Below are 22,878 nucleotides of genomic sequence, written 5' to 3'. Positions count from 1 at the left end.
CAAAGTTTAATGAATAATTGTTGTTCCTTCTTGTTAATTAGTACGTGCTAAGCACGAAGGCGATAAAAAGGCTTCGCTAAAACGTCTTACTAGGATACTTAGCCTAACCACTTGGTTAAAACCCATCACTGGATATCGTGTGTGCGAAGAATAAGAAGAATTGTGCTGTTATCCTTGTTGCTGTGAAACTATTGTAAAAAAGCGCTGAGATATTTGGTTGAAATTGCGAGATTAGGTCCCGGATATTAATAAATCAAGTATTAAATACTAAAGTGGATTGTTTATAGTCGTATGTTGTGCTTTTCTACTTAGATTATAGTTCTCAATGAATTGTTCATAAAAATATTTCATATCTGCTACATGTATATTGAAAAATTTAATATGTAATGTTTATTAGCATTTATATTAAGTAGTTAACGAGTTGTGTCCGTTGACAAGTCGTATTTATGGCATGAACGTCATATCAAAAACATAATACCTATCAACAGTTTATAGCCTAATCTTTTTATATTATGCTTAAATATGCTGCTTAATCTACCCGCTCGCTGTCTTCAATCTAAAAATACGATTAAAGGACTGGCTTATAAACACACCTCACTGACTCACTTGTACCCACACATTCATGCACTCATGCAAAACAAAAATAATTTTAAAAAAATGTAATTAAATTATATGTTATGTTGGGGCGATAAGGTTGCTTTTTGGCTATAGTTATAATAGGTTTTGGTGCAATGAAACGACCACTTCGCGTTAAAAGGGTCAAATTAACAGGTTCGCGTTGCAATTTTAGTGCTTGAGTCTACATTTGTGAGATAAAGAAAGACTGCGATCCCGAATCTATTAGCGCCCTCACTACAGTTGTGTGCCCATTGTAACCACAATTGCGGTTGCCAATAGATTGATATGTTCTGTAACATTATGAAAAGATGTCATTGTAGCAACAGTCTTCTTCTCTTCCTGAGGTAATGTCATCTGTTGCTTGAGTTCTAAAGATGCCAAAGCATTTGCTTTAGTTGGCTGATGAAGGAGAGAATGATGACGAGCCTTGCATATTTGACATGAAAGGGGTAAATTACATCTAAATGCCGAATGCTCCAGGGCAGGGCAAAGCAGTTGAAGCAGAGTTTGTTGTGTTGTGCATAGTGACGTCTTTGAGAATGTTTTGTTTTCCTTATACATAATACATGTCTTCTCTACAGACATGTGGAAAATACGTTATTTTAACGGCTTGAGTGTTGGTTTAAATGGTGGATTTAACAATTCTAACGTTTTGAATTTTCCTTCTAAAAACTTCTGTAAATCAAAGTAATTTATTCTTCTTGACAAATATACGAAAATTGTTCCCATTGTTTGTGAGTGTCAGGATCCAACTTTTAAAGTACTAAAAATACAATTATAGGGTCCTATGTCTCTATAAATACAATAAGATTTTGTTAGCTATATAAAACTTTATTTGTTGTATCTAATATTCCCTTCAATTCTGAAGCCGTTTGTGACATCATTTTCTTTTCTAGAAATAATCGTTTACGTAATGAATTAATTATCATTCGTATATTTCCATCTCTAAGTTTTAGAGTCTCCGAAGAAGCAGATAAGTAATTCGACTCAGTATTTTGGATGTGTGTTAATAAGGATGCTGCTTCAGCCGTTATGCTGCATTTCCAATAATGTAGTCGTTGGACATTAGATAGTGACATGTTATCATGTACCAGTCCAACGAAAATATCTTTGTAAGAACGCCATTCTTCATAATTACCCGAAGAAGTACGTTGTATTCGACAGCAGTGGAGTCGTTTCCCTGATTATAGGATTGTTGTCCTCTTTGAATTTCAAGGGCTTTTAACATATCGTTGATGTCGGACACCATACATAAATATAAATCCTAGATCAAATAATAATCCTCATCAACAAAGTATGGTAAAATTTACTTTTGTTCAGGCGGCGTTAATTTTTATTAAATCTAAATGTTTACTTTCATAAGTCTTCCCGTAACTTTCTATACACTCCATCCGTGTTTGTAGATAACCTTTTGTTAGCATAGCCTTTGCACATTTTTTTATATTTATTTAAGTCTTTTTAATAGTTTTCATTTGCCATTATTTGATCACTTTAAAGTTAATTTCACTGTTATTCCGAAGTTATGAGTACAAAACTAGTTCTGTATCGCAATGGAATGCGTAGTCTATTGTCCCTTCGATGCAGCTCAGCAGTCACAAGATCCGGCTCGAAGGACCATATGTTTGGGTCTTACTTAAGCTTACTTTATGACTAGCATAACTATTTTAGTGCAATGAAACGACCGTTTCGCGTTGAATCTACTTTATTACTCAAAATTAAAATTATAAACATATGAATGAACAAAATATATATTTTAAGAAATCTATGATTGACTTTGTTATGGAAGAGCTGGAGACCCTGACACAGGCTTGTTTTTACTTAAAAGGGTTCCCAAATCTTACACAGCATGAATTGCTGCCAATGATTAAATATATTTTTGTTTCATTTTCTTTATTTCTTTAACACTTGCTTTTCTTTGTTATTATGATGTATATTACGTCATCAATATCGTATAGGCATGCGATGACTATGTAACCTTAATGTGACAAAAATATGATTTTGCGATTTTGTCGATTTGGTGATTTAAAAGGCTTTGCCTGCATAGTTTTTTATCAGTAGAGTATGGTGTAATGACTGCAGCTTTGTAAACTTAATTGAAAAGAATGGAATTAAAAGGCGTGGCAAAGGGTTTTTTCTTGTGCTTCTCGTCCGTTCTACACTTTTTATTTAAAAACCAGAATAGTAAATTGAAATGTTTAATGTTTTCTTCTAATGTTTATAAGTGAGCATTTGCCTAAATAGATACACACGGTTCCATATACAACCATATGTATGTTGGAAGGCTACAAAATTATATAAAATATTAAATATACTACTACGCATTTAAAAGCAAACATTGTACGAAATAAAATTAACAATACTATATGTGCCATTTTTCTCATTGTCATTTTTATTTTTATTAACTTTGAGTCACCACAACAATACTTATTAACTACTTATTAACATAAGTATTTTTGGTTCTAAATTAAAAAAGGCAACAACATATCATTTTTATATAAATAGTTGCTTTACTATGTTTCAATATATTTACAAAAATATATGCATTAAATCATCACTTTTGGACTACATTCTTTGTCTTCTTTCCAAAATTTTCTCCCTCTTCCAACGTCGTCATTAGTTCAATCCCTTTCGTTTCCGGCAACAAAATAGAAACAAATCCGGCACACAATGGTACTACTGCAAACGTGAGGGCTGCCCAGACTGGCGACGTATCACCAAGTCCCACGACAAATGGCGCTACCATTGAACCCACTCTAGCCATCATGGAAGAAAATCCTATAGCAGCATTGCGCACCACTGTAGGGAACAACTCAGTACAGTGCAGGTAGACAACTACAAACACCACAAAACTGGAGACAACGCCAACACAAGCACACACAACAGACCAGGATCCGGAAGGTAGCACAGAGAGAATTATTAAAACTCCCGCGCAGATAAAGTTGAATACTATCAAAATAGTCCGACGGCCCATTACCTTCATCAAAGGAATAGAACAAAGTGTTCCTAAGATAGTAACGCTGGCACTAGCAGCTACATTGACAAACACATTGCCACCCAGCTGTCCAACATATTGCGAAACACCGTAGAAGCAGTAACTGCACGTTAACCAGTTAAACGACATCGCCAGTATGTTCTTCCGCAAATTTGGTGTCCGAAATAAATCCAGAATACTGCCTTTTTTTAAATTATTTTTCTCTATTTCCTTTTGGTATTCTCCTATTTTTTGAGCTAAATTTTCCGTGGGTAGATTATTCCTGTAGAAAAATGATACAATATTTAATCTCTATAATTCATTTAAGAAATCTAAATGTGATTTTGCGTTACGTCAGACATTCGGGTATAAAAAGTACTATACTCACATCTTTGCTGCTTTCTCTATTATTTTTACAGCCTCGTCTGTCCTTTTCATTGCAATCAACCATCTGGGTGTATCAGTTACAAGAATAAAGAACGACAATAGAACTATGTTGGGAATGGTAATAGCGAGCTGAAATTTGTCGTAGCTTCTTATAAAATATCCGAAGACAGGTAGGAGCAGATGACCCGTATTAAAAGGCACTTGATAGAGGGCTGAAATCACGTGCCTATATTGGGAACCGACGCTTTCCATAATAATTACAAAGCTCGTAACCATTGTTCCTCCCACTGACGCTCCAACTAAAAATCGAACAAATGTAAAAGACCAGAATTCCGGTAGGAAACTTGCAACCAATCCCATCACTAATTGTAAAACAACTGCTGCTAACAAGGGATTTTTTCTTCCATACCTGCAATCAATATAATTATTAATCTGTGAATTCCCTTTTCTTTAAGAAAATATAATATGATCAGATATATATACCTGTCAGATGCCATTCCAAACACAACACTACCTATCAAAGTACCCAATTGGAAAAGGGTTTGTGTAAAACTCGACAACCATTTCTTCTCACAAATCAAGTCCCATTCTATTATAATTGTATTTGTGAATACCGATTTATCATATTCGGGATTTGAGCATGGACAAGTATTTTGGAGGTCATTATCCAAGCAAACATAATCAGTCTTTGGAGCCAAAAATATTATTGCCATTTGGTGGAAGGCTACGGGAAACTTGACAAGGAACATAAGAAAACATAGGAAAAACTGATATTTGCCGAAGGATCCTATCGCTTTCTGAATGGCGTCAAGTTTCTGGCCGGAATCAGGCATTTCTGAAAAGAAAATAACCTTTTGAATTTTATTAAAGATTTTGAAATATTTATTGATTATGATTGTAGTGGGAAATAAATAAAATACTGGCAGGGTGAAATTTAGGCGTTAGACGTCAAATAATGTTAAATCCCATTATGGTTTCCATATAAATATTGTTACGAAGATGGGTCGACTGCAATGTTTCTAGATTTTTCCACTAGTTAGAAAACTTTTCAGCAGGCTGTAATATGATTTCTGACCGTTTCAGGAGAGGGTCAATCACATATTAGAAAATTGTAATTTCCATAATGTTACCCTAGTTTTCAGGAAGCTGAAACCTTTTTTCAGTCTGTTTCAGAACATGTGTAGTAGAGTGGTGTAGTTTTCAGGAGACCCGTTTTCAGGCGTTTTCAGGCCTAGTTATACCCCTTTGATGAAGGAATATTCTAGACCGAACTTTCTAGGTGTGAGACAAGGGCGAAATGATACGAGAGAGAGAGAGAGAAGATCAGAACTTTCTCGAAACTAGACGAGCACTCTAGAACGCCGTACGACAAGGACGGAGCAACGTGCGAAAGTGACAAAGAGTGCGGACGTTCTAGAATTGTGCAATCGCTACTCAGTAGCAAGCCCGCCTAAAATGTTCTCGAATATTGTTTAGAATTATTCCCAGGGATATATAAGCGAGCCGAAACGCGATTAGGCCTTTAGTTTTTGAATGCGATTACACGAGAGGAACACCGAAGCGATAAAGTGCGAATAAAGTGAATACAAGTAATAAAGTACAGTGTGAAGTGTGCATAAGTAAAGTAATTAGTGACTGTTTTTTTGCGTGCAATTAGTGCATCTCTGCAATTAATTTGTGCCCATAAATTCCTCATTGATTTATCAAGAAATAAACCTTTGAAGTAATCTACGGCATTTTCTATCCGATCCCCTAGCTCGTAACAATATTATAAATGCGAAAGTCTCGGTATATGTGTGTTACGCAATCACGCATACTACTGAATTTGATAGTCTAGTGCCTGAGAAAGAGCTTAGACTACTTTTTAATACGTAAAAAGGGTTGTAAAAGGCGTTAAAAGAGAGGATGGAAGTTTGTATGGAGGTTACGTCATTTTTAAAGTTAGAAATTTAAAATCTATTTTTCATTGATTAGACATAAATAACTACGGCGTATTTCAATAATTCCGTCTAATTTGTTTTAATAGAGTTTCGTTTCCTATGAAAGCAGCATTTTCAATTGCCAACAATAAATAAATCTCAAGGACATACTATGCTTAAAGTAGCAGTTGTTCTTTTAGAACAAGAAGAAAAAAAAATTCGCATGACATGCATGACGTGCAAATCAAACCCGCCTAATCTTTATGTGCCGGCAAAATATGGATTAATTAAAAACTTCGCGTATGAAGGTATAAGGTTAAATAAATTTGCTGTAAAATACTGTAAATGGCTTATTGTTTTTTGAATATAAAAAATGACTGATTAAAATTTTACTGAAAGTCTGCCGAAAGAAAAACCTATTTCACGCGTCTGAAGTCGCGGATACATCTAGTTGACACATAACTGTTAATTATTAAATGAGTTTTAGGTTTTAAAATACAAGTTACATATAAAACGTTCTTTACATATTTATCTAAGAAACATTTTCGTTTATCATAAAACCTTGAATAAAATGTGGTAAAGTAATTTATATTAAAGTAAATAATAACTTTTATTGATGTCAGTATCTCAATGCGGTTTAAGGGAGATAATTTAGATAAATAACGCGTAAAACGAATTTCCAGAAACATAAATGGCAAATTTAAAAATAAAATTTCATATTTATAATAAGCCCTTTTTTGTAAGATTGTGCAGTACTTAATATAACGAGTCTGGCCACAAGTTCTGTTACAATTGAAAATACATTTCGTTTCAACTTTTAATTCTTTTGAATTTGAAACACATATATTATGTATAAACTTCTTTCGATTTTGCGCCACTTCACATATTTTTTCGTGTTTATTATTGAATTACAATGGAGTGTTAATTGGATTGCAGTGATCGCGTTGCACAAAGTGGGTAAGGTCCGTCGGTCATTGCCTACTACAAAGGCTGTTATGCTGTTAAAGCCAAAATTCGTCAAAACCCCAGTAAGAAGCAAAAAATCTTATCTCGAGAAATGAAGATCCAATCGAAGAACCTGTCAGCAATACACTTTTAAAAATATGCCTTGGGCCCTAGAACATGGCCTGCCCTAAACGACACGGTGACATTGAGTCTCCAAAAAATTTTTTGGAGCAAGCAGTGGCGAAATTCGCTTTAGAAACAGTGCGTAAATCCATAGATTCGTGGTCATCCAGAGTAAAGGTCTGTAAAATCCAAAGGTAGCCATTTCGAATAGAATATTGTTCTATTTATAGTTGAGACTTTAATACATACATATACCTACATATTGTAGGTATAATTTTTAATAATATTACATAACTTCAATAAAAAAAAGTTTTAGAAATCTTTAAAAATATCTAAAATATAATTATCACAAAGTTCAATTATTGCAGTGAGCGAGGTTTCGTGATTAAGTGAAATAGAAATTTCAATGTAAGGAAATTAAATATAATTAAAGAGTCTGAAGTTGAATTAAAAAATATGAAATATAACACTCGTTCTAGATATAAGTGAAGATTGAAAAAATTATAGTTAATAGTAGTATGTTTCAAACACTTATTTAATTCCTCTAAAATATCTAACTAACTACGGAAACATTTGTATAATTGGTTTGAACATATAAACACATGTTTAACGTTTACTCATAAGTACAATGTTACGGTAAAAATCGCAAAGACTCAATGCCTTTGCCGAGGTCAACTGCCTGTGGCAACTTTCACTAAATTAAGATTCTAATCTTACCCTGATCTTTTTGTTGCTGATCCATTTTGTGTCTGTTATCGTTCTTCGGCACTCAAGTTATCACTTACGATCACGAGACTAATCCATTGAGATACGCTTACTACGGCAAACACTACTAACAGACTGAACAGCCGTTCCTGGTGAGTCGTTTTCGCTTATGCGCCCGCGCAGCACTGTCACTATCGTTCGTTTACTAAACGAAGTGAAATTTCCAATTGAGGATACTTTAGACCAGATAAACAAAACAAAGCTGAGCTTTGTATATAAACTGGTTATTGACTACATAAAGAACTGATAACTATATAATGTGATACCTATGACCTATAACGTAAATAAACATTCGGTCCTATTTCTACAAAAATAAAAAGAAATATTGTTCCTGCTTTATAAAAGAACTTTGCCAATCCAGCTATTAATTGTGGGCCGCTGCCTGCTGCTTGATAGTTTCATTTTTAATTAGGGTACTTAATCCGGATGTAGTAGGTATGACATTGTGTTCTTTTTTCCTCTCCGATCAGTTTTAATACTGCAATACATTGAACATTCGACCTCTTTAAAAGTCAGTACAAATAACATTATCAAAGCGTATAATTATATCATAGAGCATTATGCCACAATTTCGATATCACACATATCAGAAAGCATGGTTTTGCAGCTGTAGGCTTCGACAGAGTTTTATTTAATGATACGCCTTAAGTCCAAACATATGTTATTTATTTTCTTGTGCCTGTAATATACTAGCTATGTCAGACCGAAATACAAAGCCGACTGGCATAAGGAGGTGGCCTGTACCAATGGGGTTTCAACCTTAAACTAACAACCCAACTGTACATTATAATTTACATTCTTAAGTATTTTGTATTCTCTTATTCGTCTTAAATATCTGTTTTTATAAAGTCGGAAATACAAAAACAATCCTAAAAATATTTGATAATATCGCAATAATAAGCAACAAACGCAATGCCCTCACATTTTGTCACTATTTAAACGCTATTAAAATATGACCTTCACTCAATTGATCCAAATTTGTTATTCCTATACTTTACCAACCTTATGTGAACCCTAAATAATAATATATGGGCTTTATTGACTTATACAATGATAGGTTTCAGGTGCAGACGTGTCGTCATCTATTTAGTAGGATCATTTAAATCTTTTATAACTCACGAAAATGTTTATGGATATGTATAGTTATGTAACCACTCATGTACAATGAATAGTATTTTTTACTAAAGTTCCTTATATACGTTGATTTTTACTGCTCCCGAATATTAACACTTTAAGCAATGCCAAATGAAACGCGTAACAAAAACACAGAGATAAATACTATGGTTTAGGTTTTGATGATGTAATATTAAATAACATACACCAATATCATTAGGGAAAAGATTTGATTTTCTTCTATACTAACCTATTCTTTCACTAATACAAAACAACGCGGGAACATAATCTATAACAGTAGGCAATATTATCAATGGGCGTGGTGGCTAATAAAAAGTACTGTATTGATAGCATTCGTTGCTTGCTTAAACAGTTACAGCGACGCAAAATTTATGCATGAGAGCAGAGAGAGTGATCCTAAAAAGTTTTGACAACATATTATGTACATATTTTCAGGTTGCAAAAGTTTCATATAAATATATCTAAATAAACAAAAATAACAAAATTGCCCTTGAATCATTTAATTTCATTTAATGAAGACATACCATAATTATATATATACCCGTAGCGCCACAACCCTGTACGGGACTTAGCTATAGATTGCGTTTATTTTTTGACCACTTTATTTGATAGAATTGTCAGTGTTTTGCGTTTAATTCATGTGATTTTTGGGTCTAATTTATTTATGTCCCACATAATTCTTTAATTAATGTGATCACTAATTCGATATAATTATCCAATATAATACCCACACCTGGAAAATTATATAATTAAAAATACAAATAATATTTTTTCCAAACAACAAATCTATTCCAAAAACATTTTTTCTGGATTGCATATGGCTTGGATCTTCTTTAACAAGATAAATGCTTCATTTAGACACCTCAATGTTTGTGTCACTAAATATTAGGTCTAGTACATCAAAAACATAATACCTACCATCAATTGTCTTATTTAAATAGATAATATTATTATTCACTTCGATGTTATCATATCAAAGGAGATTGATGTTATCAATATCTTATAGGCATGCGATATCTACGTAACTATTATGTGACAAAATATGATTTTGCAATTTTGTCGATTTGGTTATTTAAAAGACTTTGCCTGCATGCATTTTGTACAATATTCGTAGAGTAAGGTGTAATTATTGCAGCTTACAAGCATTTTGTAAACTTAATTGAAAATAAGGAAATTAAAAGAGCGGCAAAAAGTTTCTTTGTTGTCCTTTTCGTCTGTTCTACGAACTACTAAAAACTAGAATAGTAAATTTAAATTATCAATTCTTTATTGATGTTGACAAGCATTTAAAAGCACATTGTACATAATAAAATTAACAATACCTAATCTGCGGTTTGTTTTCTATTGTCATATTTATTTTTATTATCTTTGCAACTGCACTCATTACTGTGTACATGACTGTACTTATTAATGTAAGTATTTTTGGTTCTAAGTTAAAAAAAAGAAACAACATATCATATTTATATAAAGACATTTTAGTTACTTAACGATAATTCAAAATATTTACAAAAATATATGCATTATTTATAACTTTTGTACTACATTCTTTGTTTTCTTTCCAAAATTTTCTCCCTGTTCTAACGTAGTCATAAGTTCAATTCCTTTTGATTCCGGCAGCACGAATGAAACAAATCCAGCACATAATGGTACTACTGCAAACGTTAGGGCTGCCCAGAATGGCGAAGTATCACCGAGTCCCACGACAAATGGCGCTATCATTGAACCCACTCTAGCCATCATGGAAGAAAATCCTATCGCAGCATTGCGCACCACTGTAGGAAACAGCTCAGTACAGTGCAGGTACACCGTTACAAACACCACAAAACTGGTGACAACGCCAATACAGGCACACACAACAGAATAGGTTCCGGGCGGTAGCACAGAGAGAATGATTAAGACTCCCGCACAGATAAAGTTGAATACTATCAAAATAGTCCGACGGCCCATTACCTTCATCAAAGGAATAGAACAAAGTGTTCCCAACATAGTAACGCCGGCACTAGCAGCCACATTTATAAACACATTGCCACCCAGCTGTCCAACATATTGCGAAACACCGTAGAAGCAGTAACTACACGTTAACCAGTTAAACGACATCGCCAGCATGTTCTTCCGCATATTTGGTGTTCGAAATAAATCCAGAATACTGCCTTTTTTTAAATTATGTTTCTCTATTTCCTTTTGGTAATCTCCGATTTTTTGAGCTAAATTTTCCGTAGGTAGATTATTCCTGCAGAAAAATGATACAAAATTTAATCTCTATAATTCATTTAAAAATACAATTGATTTTTCGTTTATCAGACATTCGGGTATAAAAAGTACTATACTCACATCTTTGCTGCTTTCACCATAATTTTTATAGCCTCGTCTGTCCTTTTCATTGCAATCAACCACCTGGGTGTATCAGTTACAAGAATAAAGTACGACAATAGAACTACATTGGGAATGGTAATGGCGAGCTGAAATTTATCGTAGCTTCTTCTAAAATATCCGAAGACAGGTAGGATCATATGACCCATATTAAAAGGCACTTGATAGAGGGCTGAAATCACGTCCCTATATTGCGATCCGACGCTTTCCATAACAATTACAAAGCTCGTAACCATTGTACCTCCGACTGATACTCCAACTAAAAATCTAACAAATGTAAAAGACCAGAATCCGGCTAGAAAACTTGCAACCAATCCCATCACAAATTGTAAAACAATCGCTGCTAACAAGGGATTTTTTCTTCCATACCTGCAATCAATATAATTATTAATCTGTGAATTCCCTTTTCTTTAAGAAAATATAATATGATCAGATATATATATACCTGTCAGATGCCATTCCAAACACAACACTACCTATCAAAGTACCCAATTGGAAAAGGGTTTGTGTAAAACTCGACAACCATTTCTTCTCACAAATCAAGCCCCATTCCATTATAATTGTATTTGTGAATACCGATTTATCATATTCGGGATTTGAGCATGGACAAGTATTTCGGAGGTCATTATCCAAGCAAACATAATCAGTCTTTGGAGCCAAAAATATTATAGCCATTTGGTGGAAGGCTACGGGAAACTTGACAAGGAACATAAGAAAACATAGGAAAAACTGATATTTGCCGAAGGATCCTACCGCTTCCTGAATGGCGTCATTTTTCTGGCCGGAATCTGTCATTTCTGAAAAGAAAATAACCTTGGAGTTTAAAATATTGATTGAATATGTCAGTAGTGGGAAATTGGTAGAATATTGGAATGGAATGATAAAATAATCTTCATATAAATATTATAATTGCGAAAGTAACTCTGTATGTTCACTCATAAGCTTCTGAATTACGCATAGTCTAGTGCCTGAGAAAGGGCATAGCCTACTTTTAAATACATAAAAAAGACTGTTAAAGGGGTTGAACGTTTGTATAGAAGTTACTTTAAAGTAACAAGTTTGAAACGTATTTTTCAGCTTTTGATTAGATATAAATAATAATAAGTTTAAAGAAAGTTTAAAATACTAAATATTCGTATGCGGAGATTGAAAATTAAAATATTTTTTAATAATTTCAAATACTTATTTAATTCCCCTAAAAGGCATATAAAACTAGTTAAGGAACTACTGGTACTAGTTAAATATTTGTATAATTGGTTTCAACATATACACATTTGTTTCACGTTTATTTAGAAGAACAATGTTGCGGTAAAAATCGCAGACTCAATCATTGCCTTTGCCGAGGTCAGCTGGTTTTGACAACATTCATTAATTGAAGATTCTGATTTCCAATTGACGATACTTTGGATCAGATAAACAAAACAAAGCTGGGCTTTGTATATAAACTAATTATTTTTTACATAACAAACTGCTAATAATATAATGTGATACTGTGTACTACTACTACGTAAATAAACATTTCGGTCCTATTTCTACAAAGAAATATTGTCACTCCTTTATAAAACAATTTTACCAATCGCGCCAATATTTTTGGGCTGCTGACTGCTGCTTGAAGGGTCCATTTTTATTAGTGTTTATCTAGGTATTACATTGTTTGCTTTTTCTTTTCTCCGATCAGTGTTATACTTTAAACATTCGAGCCGTTTCTAGAAAACAAATCTTCATTTAAAAGTCAAATAACATTATCAAAGGCTATAATTATATCATAGAGCATTATGACACACTTTCGCTGTCACAGATGTCAGGAAGCATGGTTTAGTAGCTGAAGGCTTCGAAAGAGTTTTATTTAATGATACGCCTAAAGTCAAAATATTTAATAATGCTTATGTATAAAAATGATTATCGCTATCTAAACTATCGGCGATCATAATAAAGCATACAACTTCAAACGGGAAATCGCTAAGGTACAAAGCACATTGCCATATTTGGCGAGAAGTTGGCCCGACTCTCTTCTGGGAATCGTACCTTCTGGTCTCTTGCCAAAGATGTCCAAGGGAACAGGAAGGGCTTTGTCTTCCTTGGACATCCATAAGACTAGCGGGCCCGAGAGCATCGCCCCAATTGATCTGCGTACCTGTACTTGCTCGTCATAGCCCCTAAATGCTGGAAGATCGCTTCAATACAGTGGATCCCTAAAAAAGGCAAACATATGATTCATCAAACTATCGCCCAATAGCTAAATCCTCCTTGTTCTCCAAAATAATGGAACCTATTATTAATGGCCAGCTCCCGAGGTATCTAGAGGGCCACCAGATGAGTAGCGATTATCAGTACGGCTTTCGCCGTGGTCACTCAATCTCCTTGTATACCTTACACATAGAGGGAATTGAGTCCAAAGGGGAGGCGGTAAGTTTGGACATAGCGAAAGTTTTCGATCGGGTGTGGCACAGAGACCTGCTCTCAAAGCTTCCAGCCTATGGGCTCCCCTGGAAATGGTGAAATTGGATTTTCAACTATCTCGCCGATAGGAGCATCAAGGTCGTGTCCCACAAGGCACTGTTGATTCTGCATATCAATGATGTTGCTGACGGTCGCATACACTTTATCTTTACACTGGCCCGGCTGGTTTTTCTCGGGTAGTTGTCGATGAATAACGGAAAAACCTTGTGTCTGATGTCGAAAGTTAGCCTCTAATAGTCTAAGATCCTGCTGCAGGATTAATGTATTTATCGGGTGTTTGCTAAAATCCAAATTCTTATGTATGTTTATAATTAGGAGAATATAATAGTTGCCTATAAAAATTTGGCCGCTAGTAATTTTAATAGATGTTTGGGAAAACATTTCATTTACTTCTTTTTTAAATGATTTAGCGTCTACATCACGGCAATTTACATAAATATTTTTAAAAAATCGCGGTTGCAGTTGCGCACCTGGCTGCACCTCTTCGAAGCCAGAAAACAGGTATGATTTCGATACGTTTATAACGTACATTTATGAATTATATTAAATTCGACCACCATGGGTGGTCTTTCTCACCTCTGAGCGCGAGCTCCTTCCGCTTGACCATATTAAACGAAGTGCGGCTTGATCCCTTGGCGTTGCACAAAGGGGTGTGGACTGGACTATGGACTGCTCAGAGGCGTTGTTCAGACTGATACCTGCACCTAAGTTTTATCATCGGACATAAAGGTAGAATACAAAATACCATCCGTATCACCTCGACGTCCGTCGTTCCACAACTGAGCGTTAAGGCAGGTTTTGCCGTGCTCCTCCACTACGTACTAGCTGCCTCTTTGGGGTAAGATTTGATTTTCATGGATAAATTTCAAAACTATAAAACCTATTCTAGTTATTATTCCTAATATAACATAAAACTACTCTTTATTAGGAACTAGCGGAATCGACAGACGTAGTCCTGTCTTAACTATGGATATTGATTTCGAATTGGTTTAATTAACTAAAAAACATCTCAGAAACAAAGTGTTTATAACATACTTTGTTTGTTTTTCTGGCGCGTATATAAATAGTTTTGTTGGTATTCCGACATGGGAACAGGCGACATATAACTGGCCATGTGAAACAGATGAATTTCCAAGATTAATGCCACAAACAATTAGTGACTGTATTACTATTTTTTAATTTTACATATCTTATTATTTTTTATGTATTTTATCTATATAATAACTCCGATCGAAGCATTTGTTTTAAATGATATTAATTTTTCTTAAATCCTGTTTGACGGTATTTTGCAGCATACATTCTGACAATGTTATGTCAAACACCATAAGGTTACATGAAAAAAGTTTGAATTGCAAAAGCGCTATGCAGTGAAAAACAAAATTGATTACTCAATATTCATTGTGGTTAAGAATTCTTACATTTTTTAATTTCCCACGCAATTTTGTTATTTTTTTCTTTCATACCTTCTTCTGACAATGACAAACAACAAAAAAATTATTAGCGAAATCGGTCCAGCCGTTCAGGCGTGATGCCGTGACCAGGGGAAATAGGCATTCATTTTTGCATAAGGAATGTAGTATGAATAATGAACAATACTTTATTGCAAGCAGTCCATAAAATCCAACATACGCTATTCATCACTTAGTTTGAACGATTGGCCCTTGCATAATTAGATTTCAATCAATATGTTGAGAGATACAATAGTTACCTGTGGAACTACAGCCTTGTATGGCTTGGCTACTGATTACATTTTTACCTCTGTATTGTTAACCAAATTTTTATGTATGTTTATAATTAAGAGAATATATATCTACCAAGTTGCCTATTACAATTTGGCCGCTAGTATTTTTAATTGATTTTTATAAATAAAATACCGTCTACATCACGGAAAATTAGATATTTTTTTTTAAAAATCGCGGTTGCAGTTGCGCACCTGGCTGCACCTCCTCGCAGCCAAGTGTAAACAGGTATGATTTCGATACATTTATACGTTTATAATTTACAACTTTTTTCTATTAATGATCACTGGTCATTAATAGAACTTAGTGGTCAATATATATTCTCCATCGGTTTTTAGCAAATACCAGATTAACGCACTAATCCTGCAGCCGGATCTCGTACTATAATGGTTTCCCCACGATGTCTACCTTCACCGTATACCTTTGTGGATACAAAAAATCCACCTCTGCACACACGGGAGTCAAATACACCGTAGTTTAGGATAAGCTCTATTGAAACAATCGGCCTAGTCGTAATTATTTATTATAAATAAAGGTAAACAATAAGCCGAGAAATAAAAAAAACGTATTGCAATAATCGAATTTTATTTATGCACAATCCTCTTCAATATCTGCCTTATGTACATAAAACTATCATAAATTCTACAGTAACAAAATAATAGCATTTATATTGTTGAACGCTCACAATTTTACTGTCGATATTTACATACATACTATGTAATATATACTTTATCATAACGGATGATCAACGCTTTATATTTGACGGAACAGTGCTATTGCGAAATATTTAGGAAATGGTTATCAGCCTTACTTAGCGTAATGGAATCTAATCCTAAATCCAATCTTTGACAACTAACAAAACAGCAATGAGATATTTGAATAAATGTAATTTTTTTATTTACATCTCCATCTTAGTACACATCGCCAATCAAGAAATACACATCGAATTGATAACCTCACGCTTTTTAAATCAGTTAAATATACATACGTCATACTAAAATTGATCTTAGACAGAAAATGCGATAAATTACAAACGCTTCTACCATCGTTATTGGCGATCTATACACTACGGGTAAGATTTAAGACGGCGATAAATATGTCTCCCATATGTCGAAAACGTATCGGTTTTTGGATATACGGGAGCCAGTTTCGACTGGGAATCGAATCTAACCCTATGCTAGTCAAAATGTCATGAATAAACTTATGCTTACCAATTAACTCAACATAATTTTTTACACTTCCATCAACAACAACATAACATTATATCACATCAAATGTTCAAACATTAAATCGATGGCAAATTAATATTAAATGTAACATAGCTTTATAAATTACACGCTCAAAGGAACTTAAAGGCAAATTCACCGAAAAAGTAATTTTTAATATCATTGAAGGTTCTAAATAGCTTTTTTTTTTTTTTAATCCGTGATTTCAAGATTAGCCATTGCTCTTTGGTAAAGTGAAAATCTGGTACCCTTAGCACAAAATAAGACATTACGATAATATAGCAATACAACGTATTCCATACACTTCGTATAGTGTGAAGCCACGAACGCTCTGGACGCCAAGGGAGCAATGAACAGCAATGTCAATTATAAGTATGTGACATCCTACAATCTACTGTTAAAGAAAATGCTTTAAATGACCGATCTACTCGAATAAAGTGAACGAGGACTGTTTGCCCAAATACGAAAGGCACTAGGACCCTAATCTACGTAATTTCTATACAGCTAATTACAGAGTTTGTACAGACGCAACGAAAAGCGTAAAGCCTTTCGATATTGTGCGACAATCTACCTGGTGTTAGTCATAATAGTTTAATAGGATAACTCAGTCGATTTGTGAGAGCTATATGTCTCATAGAAGGCAAGTGATGTATCGAAATGCAAGAAAACAGCGGACGGGTAGACACGCCAAACCAAAATGCGCCGTTTAGACACGATTTTAAAACGAAATATTTAATAATAACGCAATCGTCTCGAAAGCATTATTTTAACTTAATATTGAGCGGGAAATTACACCGAGACACGCGAAGAATTGGCAAACTATTCTAATCATACATCAAATGGCCGACGCTATACTAAAAATAGGTCAATCAATACTTTATTTGCGACTAAGAAAACAATAGGCCCAAAACCTAAACTAAATAAAGAAATATTTTATATTCTTTATCTCTCAGAAATCGAACCCGATTACCGAGCACACATTAAATGCATTTTCACTCATACGAAATATGTACACGCTTATATTTACATAGAAAATTTGGATATCAAATATACTTTGTATACCTCGATACGATTTGTGGAAAGGAGAGCAGATCTAAGCTGAATCGTGTTAAAGGCTAAATCAATATCATTACACTGTTTTGTATATATTCATGAAGCCTGGTATATAAATATAAACGATTTTAAAACATATGGTGACTTTCACCAGAACAATTTGAGTGTACGACCAACCAGGCTCCGGAAGATAAATCACTCCTTATATGGAAATGATATTCTTTTTTTACCACAAACTCCCAAGTGAAATTATATAAGTATCACTCAAAGTAAGGAATCAATAAACAAATTTTTAAATAATCCTAATCCTTTGGATTGCTCCAGTTCAAATAGTTTGTATGACTCAAAACTTAGCGGAGAGTTTCTTGACAGTTCTCCATGTCCGCTCTACTGCCTAGACTCCCGAACTGGTAGTAAATTTAAATTATTTTCTGACAGTACATGTTTAGTTTGTCCATACAAAAATCTTTAATGTTAATGAGGAGTGTGTTATGACTGATTTAGTTATACACCTAAATACTTTTAGTTGAAAATAAATAATCAACAAATATTAAAACTTAGGGTTTGTATAGACTAAGTCAAATTTATAGGTAGAGTTATTTTTAGTAGTTCTTGATGATAGAAGCAAATAGTAAATATTAGTTTATTTTTTCAATAAGATACATATCATTAGTTGCGGCTTGTACGAATGAAAATATTATATTCAACAGTCAATGCTCCTCTTTCAGCTTCACAAACGTCAACCAAACTTAACTCTAGTTTCGTAATACGGGCTTGAGATTTGCCAACAAACAGTTTGCCTTAACTTAATTAAACATCATGATTTTTTTACATTTGTAAACATTAAGTCAATGCCATCCATTTTCCAAAGTGTCGTTCGCTACGGTTCAACTGAGGAATTTTAACCGCGAGATTACTTCTATCTTGTTTGATTCCAAAGTTTACCTCACCTCCCGTTTGACCGTACGAAGTGACCGAAAGTAATTGAAAAATGTATTTTTTGTGTCAAACGGGCAAAATAACATGAACCTTACCAAAACGACCAACTAGGCGTTGAAATGTCGTCGGTTGCGAACCTTCGAGACGAGGTTGCATATCTTGAGGGCGGGGCCGAGCTTCAGTCCCATGTACTTCATCATCATGTCCGAATTTAGGAGCAGAAGGGCTTTGCCGTCTATTTCCTGAAACACCAACAATTTCCTCTTATTGTACAAACAAACTTGTTCTAGTTAAAAAATGCTAAAGATAAATCTAAGATTAGTGTTTAGTTCATTATAAAATTAAAATTCACTTGAGAAATTTAATAAAATAATCTTAAATATTATATTAATTTAGCACATTAACCAAAAACCACCAATAAAAATGATTAAAATGTGTTTGAGGCAAAAAATACAAGAATAAAAATTCTCAAAAAATCATATACTAACATGTTTCCTAAATAAGTCGGCGTGAGCGGCCAGGGCCTGATCCGCCGCTGCGATGAACCCAATGACGTCTTCCACGGACCAGTCGGGGGGCGCCAAGGCTGCCGGAGGAGGGGGAGGAGCACCCGTGGTAGACGAAGCCGGCTCCGGCCTCTCGGGGGACACCCGGGCCAACTTCGCACCTGGCCCTTCACCATTCACTTTGCTGCCTTCCTGCTGTTGACATAAGGAAGGAAGACACATTGATAGACGGTACAATAGATCCTATTCTGTGGGATATTATTTATTAATTGAAGTACATCACACCACATATATGCGTTGTCTCCAGTGTATGTTACAAGCTATCAATTATAATTATGTTATTATGTCAATAACACCGTAATGTCACAATAGCTTCTCAGTAATCATCTGGACTCTAAATATGAAAAAATTAAAAGTAATTATAAAATGACAACAAATAAGAATTATAATAGTTTGCATGACCGCTATGCCGGTTTTGATACCACAAAACTGTATTTATAAAGACATTTTCATATGTTAAATTTTATTATCAAAATGATTTGAAATCTATATTACAATGTACAAATAGCGATACATTTTTATAATTCTATTGTTTAATAAAAGAACTATTTTCAAGACACTAGAAACAACCAATGGGAAGGATAGATGATATAGTTGGCTATCTCCAATTTGACTAGTTTCCAGAAGAGCGTTCAAGTGAATAACTCTATATTGTTCAAATTTGAACTAAATAATGAAGGTTTGTCCATTGATCTATGTAATCGTATTTCCAGAATAACACCGCTCTCCTAGTGATATGGAAGATGGCCATTGGTTTGTACAGTGTATGGTTTGTAAGTGGTAGCCGGAAGTGAATGGAGTAAGAATATAACAAATCTAAACTGTATATTAAAAATTAATAAAGTGCTTTATTATTATTCAGAAACCTAGCTTATTAATGAAGTGAAATTTGAAATTATACAATAGTTATTTCAGAAACGTCCAATAATCATTTGTGAAACTCCCAATCAGCTATTGTAATATTAAACTGTATTTTTCAACAGAAACGAATAATTTAATACCAATTTATTTTAACTGTGATAGGAAATACTTACAGCTTTTGTCCTCTTAACCGGTATCACATTAGAAGTAGATTCCCCGCAGAGAGTACAAGGCCTCACGGCCGCCTCTCCCGTGTCTACTTCCACCAAACCCACACACCACCCGGCACCTCCACATACTGCCTTCACCCAATTCTTCAACTCGTCTCTACTTAAATCCGACGGAACTTTTACAGAATAGTTCTTACTTCCCGATGACACCTGGAAATTTTAAATTGTTGGTTTATAAATATAAAAGGGACAATACAAGCATTATAGGAACCATAATTTACCTGCACATTAGTAATATTTGAATAGCTACTCGAGGCTGTGAGAATGGCCCTGGTTAACTTCTGTGCGTCAGGATGAGAACTTAGTAGCTCCTTGACGAGAGTTTCTGCCGCCCCTGAGGCACCAATTCCGTTGACAGAGGTTGGTAAATTGGGACTTCCCCCTTGGCAACTACTACGAATGTGTAGACAAATGTTGGGTACAGGACTAGATGTACCAGAGTTGGTAGTTCCAGTATTGTTATTACCGGTAGAGCCCCCTTCTGGTAAAGCAGGATTTGGTATACCACTTGGCCGTAACTTAAATCTGAAAAGAGAATTAGTGACCAGTTGATAAATTTTCAGTTATGATTTGTACTGTTAATAATTATATATAATGCTTTAAAACTATACTAGAACAATGAAAATAATCATACCTAGAAGGTGTAGTTGCATTCTTTTGACCTGGAGGCTGTAAAGGATGCCCAGCTCGGGCACACCAGCCTACTGGGAATATATCACGGGAGTCGTACCTACACCAGTAATCAAATGCACCTCTCCATCCATCAAATGTCACATGGATCTGGTCATTTTTAACTGCCCCCACTGTTGCACAACAAATCAACTGTGGATTCTTTTTATCAACAGCCTCCAATTTTTGACCAACAACAAATAAGTTGGTCTTTGGTGTGGGTGGTTCAGGCTGAAACACTTTTGAGGGAGCCATGTCAGCTCCATTAAGAGTTTTGAGCAAAAACATAGGCCAGCTACTAGCATTCATGCGAAAACCTAATGGAGGCTGTAACATACCATCATTTTTTTCACAATGTCCAATTGTATGAATATCTCCCGCATCCACAAGCCTCCAAAAGTCATTTTTGTTGTCACTACCATCAAGCCTTAGTCTTAGCCTGGGCCCTAACACACCAACTACCGTAGCTATACATGTTGATGTCAAATTACGAGGATCTAATGCTTCCAATTTCATATTCACTTTAAAATCATTGACAGGAGGTAAAGGAGCCTGCTTAAAACATTCATCTGAAGCAGCTACACTACTTGTTTCTTTCATATATTCCGTCCAATCGAAAGATTGATATAAATCGTAGTAAGTCGTGGAATTATTGTTTGAATTACTTTCAGTACCATTAGCTCCATTACCAGACTGAGGGGAAGTAGTTCTCTTCTCGTTTTTCTTTTGATATTTATTCAGACAGTAAGTAGAGCAAAAGTTTTTGTTAGAAGGGGCATTGCCGCGAATAACATTGTCGCAGTGTAGACAGGCACCTTTGCTGTAAGCCTGTCGGAATTCAGAGAGACAAGTCTCTGAGCAGAATTCCTTTTTAGTATTTTCAGTAGGCAATACATACTTTAGTGGAGTTTTACTCTCGCCACACCAAGTACAAGTACGTTTCGGAGGTCTTCCAGGTCCACGTATTTTGCCGGGAGCATGTCCCGAGGAGCCGACAGTATTGTTTGACATTTTGATTACTACGCAAAATTAATACATAATCGAAAACAGTCCATTCTAGTAAGCCACGCAGTAGTCACATTTTACAAAATCACCACAAGCAGATTTTTCTTTGAGTGTTAATTAAAATACCCAGCACAAAATAATAAACAACGTCATTAACTATTTATGACGCCATTCCAACGTCCATATTTGTTTTTTTCTTTTTAATTTTCTTTGGTATGGCAGCATTTTGAAGTTGCCAGTAACAGTCATAGATAATAATTATATTAAGTATTTTTTATTATACCTGTATTTTAAAGGAACAATATTTTCCGGGGACCGCTATGCACTAATTGTTATTGGTTTGATTTTAAGAAAAAGAATTTGGTCTGGAGCATGTCATTTTTTTCAAATGCATTAGTTAATAGAGACATAATATTTAATAATATAGTGGTAATGGTACAATTACAAACATTGAAATAGAAATGTTTTAGTTGCAATCAATCCATCCAATAATTTTATCAGTGGAAATATTTATTTCGTAAGGAGTACCACACTCATAGGTACTGATTGTACAAGACTATTAAATTACTCAAATCTACATATAAGAGTATTATTGAATATAAATGTAAAAAAAAAAGTTATTTAAAATATAAATCATACTTCTACATGTTTTTAGAAATGGGTCGATAGTGACAATCCTAGGCAAGGGGAACTTTTTTATGTTATGAATCTATTGATCTTTTACGATATGCATCTATTTTCAGTTTTTCAGTTGGGAGACGAGAGTAGAGCTCAATATTTGTCAAAATATCACCATAATAACGGTAGAATACCACAAAGGTGGTTTTGCGATTCTTGGTAGTCTGTTTAGCCATATTTCATATCTGTGTTTACTGTTTGGACTGTTTACCTTTGGCCT

General features: G+C 34.5%; 3 protein-coding genes across 3 annotated transcripts; all 3 read right to left on the bottom strand.

Moving 5' to 3' along the window:
• Positions 1-2,797: 2,797 nt before the first annotated feature.
• Positions 2,798-7,870, bottom strand: LOC123713047 (organic cation transporter protein-like). Its single transcript, XM_045666530.1, has 4 exons — positions 7,681-7,870; positions 4,460-4,811; positions 3,978-4,385; positions 2,798-3,872 (listed from the first exon to the last, which is right to left on the bottom strand). Exons 1-4 carry the CDS (start codon positions 7,703-7,705, stop codon positions 3,170-3,172), a joined length of 1,488 nt encoding a protein of 495 aa, XP_045522486.1. The 5' UTR covers positions 7,706-7,870; the 3' UTR covers positions 2,798-3,169.
• A 2,466-nt stretch (positions 7,871-10,336) lies between these two features.
• On the bottom strand, positions 10,337-12,964 carry LOC123713190 (organic cation transporter-like protein). The gene is made up of 4 exons (XM_045666745.1): positions 12,806-12,964; positions 11,678-12,029; positions 11,194-11,601; positions 10,337-11,092 (listed from the first exon to the last, which is right to left on the bottom strand). The coding sequence occupies exons 1-4, from the start codon at positions 12,852-12,854 to the stop codon at positions 10,387-10,389; spliced, it is 1,515 nt and encodes a 504-aa protein (XP_045522701.1). The 5' UTR covers positions 12,855-12,964; the 3' UTR covers positions 10,337-10,386.
• Positions 12,965-16,855: 3,891 nt separating this feature from the next.
• On the bottom strand, positions 16,856-22,171 carry LOC123712996 (polycomb protein Scm). Its single transcript, XM_045666447.1, has 5 exons — positions 20,941-22,171; positions 20,528-20,831; positions 20,250-20,456; positions 19,138-19,350; positions 16,856-18,891 (listed from the first exon to the last, which is right to left on the bottom strand). Exons 1-5 carry the CDS (start codon positions 21,984-21,986, stop codon positions 18,757-18,759), a joined length of 1,905 nt encoding a protein of 634 aa, XP_045522403.1. The 5' UTR covers positions 21,987-22,171; the 3' UTR covers positions 16,856-18,756.
• Between the last annotated feature and the right edge of the window lie 707 nt (positions 22,172-22,878).

Source organism: Pieris brassicae, chromosome 8 (genome assembly GCF_905147105.1).
Source record: "Pieris brassicae chromosome 8, ilPieBrab1.1, whole genome shotgun sequence".
In the NCBI taxonomy this organism is placed as follows: Eukaryota; Metazoa; Arthropoda; class Insecta; order Lepidoptera; family Pieridae; genus Pieris; species Pieris brassicae.
Note: the sequence above shows the minus strand (reverse complement) of the source record. Positions and strands in the feature narration are given on the sequence as shown.